General features: G+C 36.7%; 1 protein-coding gene and 1 pseudogene across 1 annotated transcript in view; both read right to left on the minus strand.

The window, feature by feature from the left end:
* Positions 1–8,199, minus strand: part of ITGB1 (integrin subunit beta 1) — a 32,323-nt gene extending 24,124 nt beyond the window's left edge. The window contains exons 1-2 of the mRNA XM_011376319.2: positions 8,056–8,199; positions 5,623–5,708 (exon numbers count right to left, since the gene is read on the minus strand). Coding sequence (XP_011374621.1) covers positions 5,623–5,708; positions 8,056–8,122 — 153 coding nt within the window. The 5' untranslated portion in view covers positions 8,123–8,199. The remainder of the gene's footprint in view (positions 1–5,622; positions 5,709–8,055) is intronic.
* Positions 6,982–7,099, minus strand: LOC111729974 (annotated as a pseudogene).
* Positions 8,200–14,546: the final 6,347 nt, after the last annotated feature.

The raw sequence follows: 14,546 nt of genomic DNA on the forward strand, positions 1-14,546 counted from the left end.
CTATGTTTTCTTCTATGCATTTTATTGTTTCAGATCTTATATTCAGGTCCTTAATCCATTTTGAGTTAATTCTCGTGTGTGGTGATAGACAAGTCTAGTTTCATTCTTTTGCAGGTATCTTTTCAGTTTTCCCAACACCATTCATTGAAGAGGCTTTCCTTTCTCCACTGTATATTTTTGGCATTTTTGTCAAAATTATTTGCCCATATAAATGTGGGTATATTTCTGAACTCTGGATTCTGTTCCACTGGTACATGTGTCTATTTTTCTGCCAATATCACTTTTTTTCCTAAAAAGTGATCACTGTCACTTTTTAGTATAATGTGAAGTTGGGCAGAGTGATGTCTTCAATCTCATATTTTACTCATGATGGCTTTGGCAATTTGGGGTCTTTTGTGCTTCCATACAAATCTGACAATTTTTTTGTTCTATTTCATTAAAAAATGCCGATGGGATTTTGATGGGGATTGGATTAAATCTGTATAATAATTTAGGTAATATGGTCATTTTAATTATGTTGATTCTTCCAATTCAAGAACACAGAATATCTTTCCTATCTTCTTCGATTTCTTTTAATAGGGTCTTGTAGTTTTCATTATATAGGTTCTTCACATGTTTTGTTAGATTTATTCCTAGCTATTTTATTTATTTTTTGTTGCAATTGCAAAAGGAATGATTTTTTCCACTTCTTTTTTCTGATACTTCTTTCTTATTAGAGTATAGGAACGCTGTGGATTTTTGAACATTGATATTGTATCCACTTTACTGTATTTGCTTATTGTTTCTAGTAGGTCAATTCTTAGTTTTTTGTTTTAAGTGTTCTTGTGGAGTCTTTAGGGATTTCTACATAGAGAATCATATCATCTGCAAATAGTGACAGTTTGACTTCTTCATTTCCTATTTGAATGCCTTTTATATCTTTCTCTTGCCTGACTGCACTCACTAGGACCTCCACTGTTATACTGAATAGCAGTACTGGGCAACAGTGGACAGCCTTGCTCCTGATCTTGGAAGGTTTTTAGTTTTTCACCATTAAGTATAATGTTGGCTGAGGGTTTGTCATAGATGGCCTTTATTATGTTAAGGTAATTTCCTTCTATACCGATTTTGTTAAGTGTTTTGATCATTAATGGATGCTGTATCTTGTCTAAGGCTTTTTCTGCACTATTGATATGATCATATGATTCTTATTTTTTAATTTGTTTGTGTGGCATATCACATTAATTGATTTGCGTTTGTTGAACAATCCTGTGTCTCTGGATTGAAGCCCACTTGATAGTGGTGTATAATCTTTTTAATATGTTGCTGTCTTCGGTTCGCTAGTATCTTATTTAGGATTTTTGCATGTGTTCATGAGAGATATTGGTCTGTAGTTTTCTTTTTTTGTGTTATCTTTATCAGGTTTTGGTATCAAGGTAATATTGGCTTCATAAAATGTGTTGGGAAATATTGTCTCTTCTTCAATTTTTTGGAAGTTTCAGAATAGGTATTAAATCTTCTTTGAATGTTTGGTAGAATTCACTGTTGAAGGCATCTGGTCCTGGACTTTTACTTTTTGGAAAGTTTTTGATGATTGCTTCAATTTCCATACCGCTGATCAGTCTACTTAGATTTTCCACTTCTTGATTCAGTCTAGGAAGGTTGTATTTTTCTAAGTACTGGTCCATTTCTTCTAGATTATTAAATTTGGTGTTATATAATTTTTCATAGTATTCTTGTATGATCCTTTGTATTTCTGCCTTATCAGTTGTAATTTCCCTTCTTTCATCCCCGATTTTGTTTACTTGTGTCTTTTCTCTTTTTTCTTTAGTGAGTCTAGCCAGGGGTTTGTCGATTTTATTAACTTTGTCAAAGAACCAGCTCTTTGTTGCATTTATTTTTTCTATTGTTTTTGTTTGTTTGTTTTCAATTTCAATTGGTTTTGCTATAATTTGGATATTTCTTTCCTTCTGCTGACTTTAGGTTTCATTTGTTCTTCCTTTTCTAGTTTTTTAAGAATAAATGTTAGGTTTGGGGGCGGGGGGGGCGCGCTTGTTCTTGAATTTGGAATTAGTCCTGTAATGATATGAACTTTCTTCTTATAACCACTTTGCCGTGTCCCAAAAGTTTTGATGTGTTGTAATATCATTGTCATTTGTTTCTATGTATCTCTTGATTTTTCTTTTTATTTCTTTTCTGAGCCAGTTATTCTTCGGTAGCATGTTGTATTTGTGGTTCTTCCTGATTTCTTTCTGCAGTTGCTCTCTAGTTTCAAAGCATTATGATCAGAGAATATGGTTGGTATGATTTCAACCCTCTTATATTTGTTGAGGCTATCTCTGTGTCCCAGTATGTGGTCGATTCTTGAGAATGTTGCATGTGCACTAGAGAAGAATGTATAAACAGTTGTTTTGGGATGAGAGGCTCTGTAAATGTCAATTATGTCCAGTTGGTCTAATATGTCATTTAAGGATGTTATTTCCTTATTGATTGTCTGTTTGGATGATCTGCCCATATCCAACAGTGGGGTATTAGGTTCCCTACAACGATAGTATTTTGGTGTTTCTCCCTTTAGTTCTGTTAGTAATTACATATTTCGGGGCTCCCTGATTGGGAGCATAGATATTAATAAGTGTTATGTCTTCTTGGTGCATGATTCCCTTTATCATTATGAAATGTCCCTCAGTATCTTTCTTTACCTTTTTTATTTTGAAGTCTATTTTGTCTGATAATAGTACCACTACTCCCACTTTTCTCTGAATGCCATTTGCTTGAAATATCATTTTCCACCCTTTCACTTTGAGTCTATATTTGTCTCTGGAGCTGAGATGTGTCTCCTGAAGGCAGCATATGGTTGGGTTTTGTTTTTTGATCCATTTTGCAACTCTGTGCCTTATTGGTGAGTTCAGTCCATTTACATTTAGGGTGATTATTGAAATATGAGGTCTTCTTATAGCCATTTTATCTTTTGCTTTCTGGTAGCTGGTGTTTCCATTGCTTCCTTGTCCTTGTGCTTCTGTTTTCTTTATTTTGGTTAGCTTTTGTGAGTTTTCCCTCTGGTCCTTCTTGTTTTACATTATATACTTTGGTTCTAAATCTTTGGCCTGTGGTTACCATTACGATGATGAAAAGGATAGCTGTATATACACAGTAGTCCCTTTTCCTCTGCTTGTGCCTTATCTCCATTCCCCTTTACAAATTTAGAACTTGGAATCCTCCCCTTTTCTGTCATTGTCGTCTCATTTTGTCCCTATGTATGCTGAACATTCATTACTATCTTGCTATAGCAAATCTCTTATTTTAAGCTTATTATGCCCTGTTCATGGTAAGGGTTGCACTCCTCTGCTTTTATCCACCTGCTAGTCACTTATTCCTAATTATGCTTTTTTTTGGTCATTTTGTTTCAGGTGAGCTGACTTTTCATTATTTCCTGTAGTGGAGGCCTCGTAGTGGAGAATTCCCTCAATTTTTTTATGTCTGGAAAGGTCTTAATTTCTCCTTCATATCTAAAGGAGAGCTTAGCTGGATACACATAGTTCCTTTCATTTAACAGTTTGAATATTTAATTCCATTCCTTTCTGGCTTGTAAATTTGTGCTGAGAAGTCCGATGATAAGATAATGGGTTTTCCTTTACAGGTTACCGTCTTCTTTTCCCTGGCTGCCCTGAGAATTCTTTGTCATTGATTTTTGATAATTTTAATACAATATGCCTTGGGGAAGGCCTTTATAGGTTGAGATAATTGGGTGTTCTGTTGACTTCTTAATTCCATGCTCCAGTTCATTCCTTAGATTTGAAAATTCTCTTCCACTATTTGTCTGAAAATGCTTTCTATCCCTGCTCCTTTTCCTCGCCTTCGGTAATACCCATTATTCTTATGTTTCCTCTCCTGATGGTATCAGCTAGTTCTTGAATTTCTCTTTCATTATTTTTCATTCTTCAGTTTCTCTTCTTCTTCTTCTGATTTATTTCTAGATTTCTGTCTTTGATATCACTGATGCTTTCCTCCATTTGGTCTACTCTATTTTTCAAGCTTGTTCTTTCATTTTTCAACTCCTGCAGTGTGTTCTTCATCTCCAGAAGTTCTATTTGATTCCTTTTGGTTCTCTATGCTCTGATCATCTAGCTTTTTTTTCAATTCCTGAAACTGTTGATTTGAATTGTTCTGGATCTCATTGAGTTTTTTCAGAAGTACCATCATGAATTCTCTGTCATTTTAGTTGCATATTTCTATGTCTGTAAGCTTATTTTCTGGAGATTTGTTTCTTTCTTTCTGAGATGCCTTGTCACCTTGGTTGTTCATGGTGTTTAATGGACTATTTCTCTGCCTAGGCATTAATGGAAGTGTGTTTTTTCTTTCCAGAAAGATTTATTATATAATGTTCCCTAGCTTGTTGCAAATAAGGTTTTCCTTTTTGTTTCCAGTAGGTGGCATCTAAGCCTCGTGGATCTCTGTTTTACATAAAGTGTTGATAATGGGTTTTTTTTCCTTATTGATGTTTAATCATGCTTGCTACCCTCAGTCTCAGTTCCTGTCAGTGTTAGTAACAGTTTTGGTAGTGTTCGCTCAGATTCCACTGGGGCTCCACAGTGTTCTGTCTAGGAGGGTATGCGAGGAGGGCCCCTCTTGGTTGGAAGTTGGAGGCTCTAGCTCAACCTCAGTTTTGCAACCACAGCTGGTAAAAATCAACTGTTGTTTCTCTGCTGTCCCTGCTTTTCTGCAGTTCCTGTTTCTCTGCCTTCTGCCCTGATGATTAGGCACTGTCGCCGGCCGCATGGAGCCCACTGCACTGCCAGGCAGGGCTGTTCAGAGAAGGTGCAGCTTCCTCTCCCTTCCCCCTCATCCTACAGGGAGCTCCAGCTGGGAGAGGCAGCTTCTTTGTTCCTCCCTCTCCCAGGGTTCTGACCTGTGGTAGCTCTTATGTGCAGATCACGTTCAGATGTGCTGGTGTGCAGTTTGGGTGTTTTTTGTTGAAGTTAAGGTGTTCGGCTTATTCTTGTTTCAAGGGGAGAGATCTGGGAACGTCTCTCATGCCACCACGTTTAATCCAATCCCCCTGAATAAAATTTAAACCCTAACCTCCATGGGCTTTTATTAGGATGCAAAGCAATTCTATATTAATTCAAATATAATTAGGGAGGTTAATTTATACCTCTCCCATCAAAAAAAAAAGGGGGGAGGGGAATCCAAAACAGTCAAATTAAATAGCTAGGGTTTTGAGAGAAGCTGTCCAATAGAAATATAATACATTCCACAAAGGTGAGCACAAACTGTCTAGTATCTACACTAAAAGAAAAAAATTAAAAGATATGGGAAATCAATTTTAACAACATATACAAAATATTAGCATTTCAACATTATTAATAATTTTTTTAATCATTAAGTTTTCAAACTTTAGTATTTATTTGAGGCTTATAATTCTCAATAAGGACCACTCATATTTTAAGTCCTCAAGCCACATGTGCCCTGAGGCAATGTTGAACAGCACAGCTCTAGAGAATCACACAGTACACACAGTTGATGCTTATTTAAAAAATACTGATTTAAATGAAAATTCACGTCAAGCCCCTCCCAAGGACACAGTTTTGCACAACACTGAATGACCAGAGAATAAATGGAAAGGACTTGTGCAATCTTACTTACTGAATTTGTACACCATCCACAATTTGGTCCTGCTTGTATACATTCTCCACATGATTTGGCATTTGCTTTTAAACATCTATTTTCATCTGTCAGGAGAAAAAAATACACCACTTTACTTGAAGTTCAAAAGAGAAAATAATGAAAAACCAGGATCACAGTGACAAATAATGCAATATATACGAATGTTAAATATGACTACTATGAACCTCGTTACTAAGCTGATCCACATTGCCCCAAGGAAAGGTGATTCTGAATCACTTGACACAGAACCATACAAAGGCATATTTATCTTGTTTTCTATAGCAAAGACAAGGTATCGTTAACCCATACATACACTTATCCATTTTTCCAAAGGTGTAATTTCAGGATCTCACATGTTGGATGGTCATAATTGTCAGGAGTTTTCTTATAACTGGGTAAAATATTATTTCTTTTCACTTAACTCATGCTTCCACACCATACCCCATATACATCTTCAGCAGTTTTCCCTTTATTTTTATTATGTTAAATAATTGAAAAGCTCATATCCAACCAATCCAAAATCCCATGATTTTTCAGGCTGTGTTCAAAAGTATGTCTTACATTTCTTTGAATCTACCTCAGCATGCCTTTCATGTGGAAAGCTCTGATATGGAATGTCTCCAATGTGTCTTTTCTGATTATGCTCATTATAGAAAATTTGAAAATACGTAAAAGCATAAAGAAAAAACTAAAAATCACTCATAATCTGCTCACTAAGAGATAACTACTGTTAACAATTTTGTATATTTCTTTCCAGGCTTCTTTTTATACAGATAGATGAAAAATGGCAAGGAAGCATTCATATATATAGACATTATTTAAACGAAACTGAGGATATATATTTTGTGTACTACTTTTTATAGTTTATCCTAAGTGTTCATTACAAATTCTTCAAAAATATGGCTTTTAATTACTACATATTTCATACCTATTTAACATTGAAGTTTGTTTTCCATTGCGTGTGTACACAGTTCACACATTCTTGCTCACATGTACACACAAACCCCCCAAACGCATATATACGCATACACATATATGCACCCATTCTGATGATCATTCTTCAATGTAAAACTGATTATTTCCTTATCATAAATTTTTTAATACTGAGTTGAAGAGTATTAATGTTTTTAAAATTCTTGATACAAACTAATTTCTACTCAGAAGTAATATTCAAATGTATACTTCCACAAGCAGTATACAAATACCATTCACTACACCTTCAACAACAGCACTGAATACTTTTATTTTAATTTTATTTTTAGATGAGGCAACCCTTGGTTGACCTCACAGATTGCAAGGACCTTGTCGGTTTACAATCCCTTATTTTTTTATTTTTTACACCTACAGCACCTGGTCTTCCTAGGTGGTCTCCCATCCAAGTACTAACCAGGCCAGACCCTGCTTAGCTTCCGAGATAGACAGGATCGGGCTTGTTCAGGGTGGTACGGCCCTAGACATGGAGTGCTTTTTTAATACAAAAAATCTGTTTACTTATTTAACAAGTATAAATTAGAATATCAATTGTCAGTTATTCAAAGTTTCACTTTTTCATATTCTTTCTGATCATTTCTTTTGTAAATTTTCTGTTTTGTCTTTTACAAATTTTATTATCATGTTCATCTGTTTTTATTGGATCTCTACATGTTCATGAAATTAAACCTTTTTTAGTTTCTCATTATTGATGGTGTTTTGACATACAGATATTTTTGAGTTTTGGTGTTGTTAGTTTTATTTAATTCAAATTTATCTATATTTCCTTCATGGTTTTTTTCTTCATTTTTCTACGTAGCACGTCCTTCCTATCCTAAGATCAAGTAAATGTTCTATGCAATATACTTTCTGAGATCTGGAGAACAGAACTGGAATTGCATCAGATGTGGATGCACCATGGTTTATAAGGGGATTAAATACATTTTCAACTTTATTTTTTTATTCCTCTTTCAATGTCAACATTTTGCAAGAATTCTGATCAAAGAGCAAGAACATCTTCTAGAAAGGCAATTGTTCCGGGTTTCATTTTTTTAGATGGTAATGGATAGTTCATAATCCACCATTCTACACTTCATTTTCTTCTAAGTATATTATATGCTTTTACTTTCTCTATTTCGAACATCCTGATAGATTCTCAAAAAGTCTTTAAGTAATATATTCTATGATATCATTTTAACATTTTCACTGGCCAACCTGCCTATCTTCATTCTGGGTGGCAAGGTGAAAGACGCCTGATCAAGAGCCTTACACGACATTGTGAAAACCTTGCCCTTCACTCTGAGTGAGATGGGGCTACTGCGGGGCTTTCAGAAGGAGCAGCATGGTATGACTTCGGCTTTCCCAGGAATCAAACTGGTCAAAAAGCGATATGAGATACTGAAATGAAAACAACTAGGGGAAGTTTTTTGGTGTTTTTTTTACCTGCTTGGCCAAATACATAGCAAATTGAACTGATCAGTCCAATCCAGAAAATCAGCTGTAAATTCATCTGAAATATAAAATGTATAACATTAAGTTAAAATTTTAAAAAAATACGTTAAACATAAAACATTCCCACTCGCCTATCTTGTTCATTTTTATAAACATAATACCTCTCAAACCATTTCTTCTCCAGCCCTCTCCATGCCCCTATCCTTCCTCCCCAGTTACCTCATCTTTCACCTCCATGCACTAAAATAACTTTCATACTGAATTCCCAGAATCCACCGTTGCTTTTCTCCAAATCAAATATACTTTAACATTTAATTAACAGTGCTTCAAAAAAAGAACAACAGTGTCAAGTAGTCCCTAACACTCTAAAAACTATTAACAGTCTTTGCCTCATGGAATCTCTACATTATCTCCTGTGGCTCCCACGGGGCCAAATCAGATGCCTCAGTTACTTCAGTACTGCATGTTAGTTTGAGTGAACTCGCCAAAACCCTGACAGCATCCTCCCCTTACTTACAACTTTTCAATAGTTTTTATTTCTCCTCAGACTAAGATCAATATACTGCACAAGGCTCTGACTCAGTTTTTGAATTTGCTCTCCTATAATTATTTCTCTCTTTTAACAAAATCAACTTCTGTGCATGGAATTAGTAAAATACTCAGTTTAACTCCCTTCAATTTCTAGATATACAAACTAGATCAAAAAAGGTGGGGAAGGCGGGGGCGTATAAGAAGACCTGAAGGAGGCTTGAATGTCTTCCAGAATCTCTAAAGAAAAATTAAGTAATATTCTGTATAGGAAGCAGAATACCCCCAAACTCCAACCATTAGAATATAGCTATCTTTTGTGAATCAAAGTTTTCACAATATTAATCTATGCCTTTCCAGAATCAAATCCAGTCAAAGATGGCTATAGCTACAGGTCATTGATCTTATCCCTTAACTACTACTTACTAGTCTTAGACTAGCAACCAATCTAAAAATTATGCATAAGTATCTGCCCCTCCCCTCCCAAATACAAAAAAACAAAAACAAACAAAATAAATATAGAACCAAAAAGAATGGTTAGCTTTACTAGCTATCAAATAAATAAAAATTAAAGCAATATAAAGTAAATCAGCAAGCAAAAAATAAAATTTTTTAACCCAACAAAGCTTACTGTAAAAGGCTGAAAATAACCAGATATGGCTCTATAAACTAGTATAATTTGGGGGGAAATACTTTAACGATCTATACCAAAAACCATTAAAAATGTTTCTACCCTCTGACTTAGTACTCTAGCCACTGGAAATTCATCCTATGGAAATAATTAAAAATATATATTAAAAAAAACACATTCAGTATAGAACTCTAGTATATTTACAATAGGTAAACATGCAAACATCCTCAATCCAATAGAGAAATGGCTAACTACATCAACTTGATGGACCTATTAGAGAGTCATAATAATAATAAAATGAAGTAACATCAAAAGGTATATAGAATAATTTGGGGTGCAAATTACACATTAAGATGACAGGTATGTAATCATAACAGTATAAAGTAGCCAAGAGATCTGCAGATGACAAAGAGCTATAAGCATAATACAAAGACAATGAGTTTACTTATATTTAAACTGTTATAGTCTTCTTCTTTTTGCTTTCTTAATAAAAATAATTATGGCAGAGTTACTATGTGGAATTTTTTTCTTGGTAAATTTCCTTCATTTAAAAAAAAAAAAATTTCTTTTAAAAATCTCCATCTTCAAGAGCTTACATTCCAGGATACAATTTCCACAGCTCCGTGAGACAATGCTTCAAAGCTGTTTCAGAGCACTCTGGGTTCCTGTGTTTCCTCTGCTGTTAAATGCAAAGTTCGCCTTTTCTCCGTTGGCTTCCCAGAGAAAAGCCAGAAGAGTAATTTGCATAGTCATCCACTTTGCAACTGTGCTCAGACCAGCAAACTGTTATGCCAAAACTTAGTTTTGCTTACATCTCACTTGTGACTGCATCCAAAAGACCAACAAAAGCTGTGTCACAGAAGTGTGAAATGCCTAAGAGTTCACCTTTTAAGGCTTGCCTAAAAGATGTGTAATAAATCCAACATAGACCATAATTCTAAGTAATTCAAATAACGTTATCAATTCCAAAGTTATGACTAAAAGGACCCGGAACATAAAGACTCCCAAGGAAATGCATGGCTGTGACAAGTAGAACATCAGGGCAGTTTCTGCACAATGGACTGCTATGTGTTTCTTCAGGATACTACTCAGGCTACTTTAAGGACCACTAGACTACCTTGAGAAACCTCTTAAATTCAGAGAATCAGCACTAAGATAAAGTTATTAGGTAACAGAAAATGTTTCCTAACATTCTTAGGTTACATAACTTTAAAATATTACTTTAAATACCATTGTCCTTTCCTTCTATAAATCTTGACAAGCCAAAGATCAGCCTTCTGAAATCCTCAGGCCTCTGAAGAGCTTCAAACCCAGAATAAGGCAAATCAAGGCTTTAGTGGTGAAGAGCAGCTGAGAGAACAAGGACAACAGCTGGGAACAGTTCAAGGACAGATATCAGCTCTCCTGCGACTGGTCAACATACTAGCAAAACCAGAGGCACTGTCATTAGCTAGTGATATCTGTAAAAGTGCAGGCTTTCTGTCAGGGAAACAGAGAAGCCACAGAAGACAGTAATTAAGAATAAAGAAGAGCAATGAGGATAATAAGGCTTAGAAGGGAGCATGGTTAGAAGTGGCCGCCAGGAAAGTCAGCCGCAGAGAGCTGGATATTGAAAAGGAAGTGGCAGAGAAGACTAAACAGCTTTCCCCACCTAATCCTGAAATCCTGACAGTCTTTAAAGGTGTGGACACTCCTGCACCTGCAGGAGGAAAGAAGGCCAAGAGCTTCCTAAATTTCAAAACGTTCTAGGGCAGCACTTCTCAAAGTGTGGTCTAGAACAGCAGTCTCCAACTTGTTTGGCACCAGGGACTAGTGCTCCTACGAGAATCTAATGACTGATGATCTGAGGTGGAGATGAGGCGGTGATGCTAGCGCTGGGAAGCAGCTGCAAATACAGTGAAGCTTTGCTCACTGCCTCTGTGGCCCCGCTCCTACCTCCTACTGTATAGCTCCAGTCCTAACAAGTTGCAGACCCGGTCCATGGCCGTGGGGGTTGGGGAACCCTGATCTAGGGAACAATTGCATCAGATTTACCTAGATGCCCATGCTAGGCCTAAAAACCAGAATCTAAGGAGCTGAGGCCTGTACTCCTGGGGATTCTTACACTGAGAAAAGGTGCCCTAAGGAATTTTCTACCAATACCATTCCACACAGAACAGTTTATTATGAGGGGCCAATAGGGAAAGATGCCTTCAGATACTGTTCTAATCCCATCCCTTTTCTCTTCTTCATGATCAAAGGTCTAGAAATAGTTGTCTTCACTGGTCTCCATTTCCTAACCTCCCGGTCCCTCCTGATTCTGCTGTAATTGGTGTCCACTTGCTACCATGCATGTGAAAATGCTCTCACAAAAAAATCTTTCCAGGCTTTACCTTACTCTCTGCATTTATTTCATTCAAAAATTTGACTGCCTACAATATGCACTTGAGGAGATATAGCATTTTACAACCCGCAGAATTTACACAGCAACATTTAAAACATTTCACGATTCTTTCATAAAACACTCTATTCCCCTGGACTTTACTGGTTTCTCTGGAAGTTCTTCCTCAGCCAACTATGTCATATTTTATGCCCTATCTGAAGATACAAAGGTCACTATCTCAAGGAATTTTCAGTTCAAAGACAAAAATACAAATAATTACAACATGCTGTGATGGTTTCTATTATGAAGACAAGGACACAGTGCACTGAGGACACTAAAATCTGCCTGGGCAAGTTCAGATGCTTCATAGAGATAACATCTCAGCTAGAACTGCAGATATGTTGAAAATAGGTTGGCGAATGTTAAAAAATATTCCAGATAAAAGATTTGCACATGCAAAGCCACAGTTTCCTGAGAAGAATTATAATGACTTCTTTTCAATCTTATTTGTAAACATATACTTTTGGGTGTCTAACCCTCTCCAGTGGCATTGTCTCAATCCTTCCATCTTTAGAGGAAAGAGACTACAAAAAATATATTTACATATTATATACAGTTAAATCTGGTCAGTGAGATAAGTGATTATTTTATCCCTGTAATTTTCTGCAATAAATATAAATTATGCTAAAATCTTAAAATACCATAAAGGCCAAAAAGAATATTAAAGTACTTAAGTATTCCTAAGGCTTAAATTGTAAGTTGGAAATGACAAGAACCGAGACCAGCAAGGCAGAAGGAGTTAGGTTACAGAGTCTTCAATGCCATGATAAAAGTTTAGATTCGATTCTATATATACTAGGGAAACTGAAAAAAATTGGGGCACAGTAGTGAGTGACATGATAACATATACATGGCAGGAAATCAGGAGGGTAGAGAATGAGTAGATTAGGAGCCACAAGACAAGTACAAAATTTACTGCCAAGGTTCAAGTAAGAGGTGACAAACATCTGAATTCAGACAGCAGCAATGGACAAGAAAACAAATGAGAGATTAAGATATACAAATAGTAGGATCTGATGGTTGCTTAGATTAGGGCGAGGAAAAAAAGGAATCATCACTACCAAGTAAAGACAGAAGAAAAATGAACTTAGGGGAGAAAATGATGACTTTTGTTTTAGAAATGTGGACTGTGAAATGCCTGCATGAATTAGGGAAGATACCGGCTGGTTAAGATGTCTAGATCTCAGGAGATACGTCAGGAGATACAAACCCAAGACCTGTTAGTATATTGGTGGCAACTGAAACAGAATTGGATGAGATTGTGAAAAAAATGAATAAGACTGTGAAGAAAAGAATTCTTAAGAAGAGAGGAAAGCTGAGGGCAGACTTGAAGAGATTAAGACACAGGAAAAAGAGAATAAAAGTACCTGACGGAGCCAAGCCTCCTTGGAGAAAAGAGGGATGGCATCCAGAGCACCAAGGCGGTCTATCACCCTAACGAGAGATGCAGCATCTTTTCTCAGTCAGGGCAGGGGTAAGAAGCTGAGAGTATTCATGCATGACAGCCTGTGGTTAATCTGAAACAGGAAGTAAGGACAACTTCTGGGAGAAAAAGAAGTGGGGCTAAGAGGTTGAAGAAAATTAGGAAAGTGCAACAGGATTTTAGAGCAATACTGAAGGCCCGACAGGTAATGACATCCTAATTTATAAAAGCACATTTGTAACACTCATTTAATATCCATCTTCCCTGATGGGTTCTAGGCTCCAAGAAGACAGGGCTCTGGTGTGTCATTCACTTAAAGCACCTAGAAGTGCTGGGCACAAAGTCAATGCTCAAATAGTTTTGCTTAACTTTATTAAACTGTATGATATTTTCTCTGACATGTCTCAGAAGCTCAAGAAAGAAGTCTCTCAGATTAGTGAATGCGCAGATCCTCTTTTAATAGAAAAGTAACTGGGGATACCCTAATGATAACAATTTTCAATTCATTTAAGTATATACAAGCCAGCTTAAAGCTAGATGTAAAATGTCTTGTGATTCTGGCTCATATATATTAAGAACTAAAATTAGTTTACACATACCAGCGTATACAAACATAGGCTTAAGAATTAATCAGTAATAATCCAGATGCTAGTTGTTTACCACTACAATTATAAGTGCAGAAGCACAAAATTATTTTAAAAGTCTTGTAGACATGCTCAAATTACTGTGACTATTTCCCACACTACTATGGGTCCTCAGATGCCAATCTGAAATCACTGAATTAATCCACTGGATTACAGAACAAATGCAGAAAGGCAGGGTGGGGGTTGGTACTGACAAAAAGTTAACAACAAAGAAGAGGACAAAGTTAAGAGACTAGAGACCACATTGGGCAGGTGAGAGAAAAGAGGCTCACATAAACAGCGGAGGGGAAAGAGCTGGGAAGTAAGGCAGTGGGCTTAACATGTCAGAGAAACTCAGTCTTGGGAAAAAAGGTCTAAGTGAGGCTACAGTTATGGGTACTTGTTTTGGCTGGGGTTCTTCCCCAAAGCAGAGCCTGAGACAAGAAGAGGAGTCTAGGTAGGCAGTGTATTTGGAAGGTGACCCCGAGAAAGGTACTGAAGAGAAAACTATGAAAAAGAAAAAAAGCCAATCCCAGGATCCTTGATTTACCATAGTTGCGTACCTGGGGGCTTGACCTCGCTGGGAAGTTTCCATGGGAGGGTTAAGTACGCTGTATCAATTCCAGTGCCCACAGGTAAAAGTTTGTCCCAAAGGACATTAACTCCCTGACACTTCCAAGAACTATAGTCCATTTGCCCAGAAGGCTGCTGCCAGCTTCTCACCCCAAAGACAAGAGGGCTTGTTTGAGAAGCCCCAGGGGTTGAAATGATGAAGGCACTTGAGGCAAGATGCAGTCAGCCAGAAGTGAGTCACAGAACTGTTCCCAGCAACAGTGGCTTGAATCAGAGGGGAGG

Source organism: Pteropus vampyrus, unplaced genomic scaffold (assembly GCF_000151845.1).
Source record: "Pteropus vampyrus isolate Shadow unplaced genomic scaffold, Pvam_2.0 Scaffold294, whole genome shotgun sequence".
Taxonomy (NCBI): Eukaryota; Metazoa; Chordata; class Mammalia; order Chiroptera; family Pteropodidae; genus Pteropus; species Pteropus vampyrus.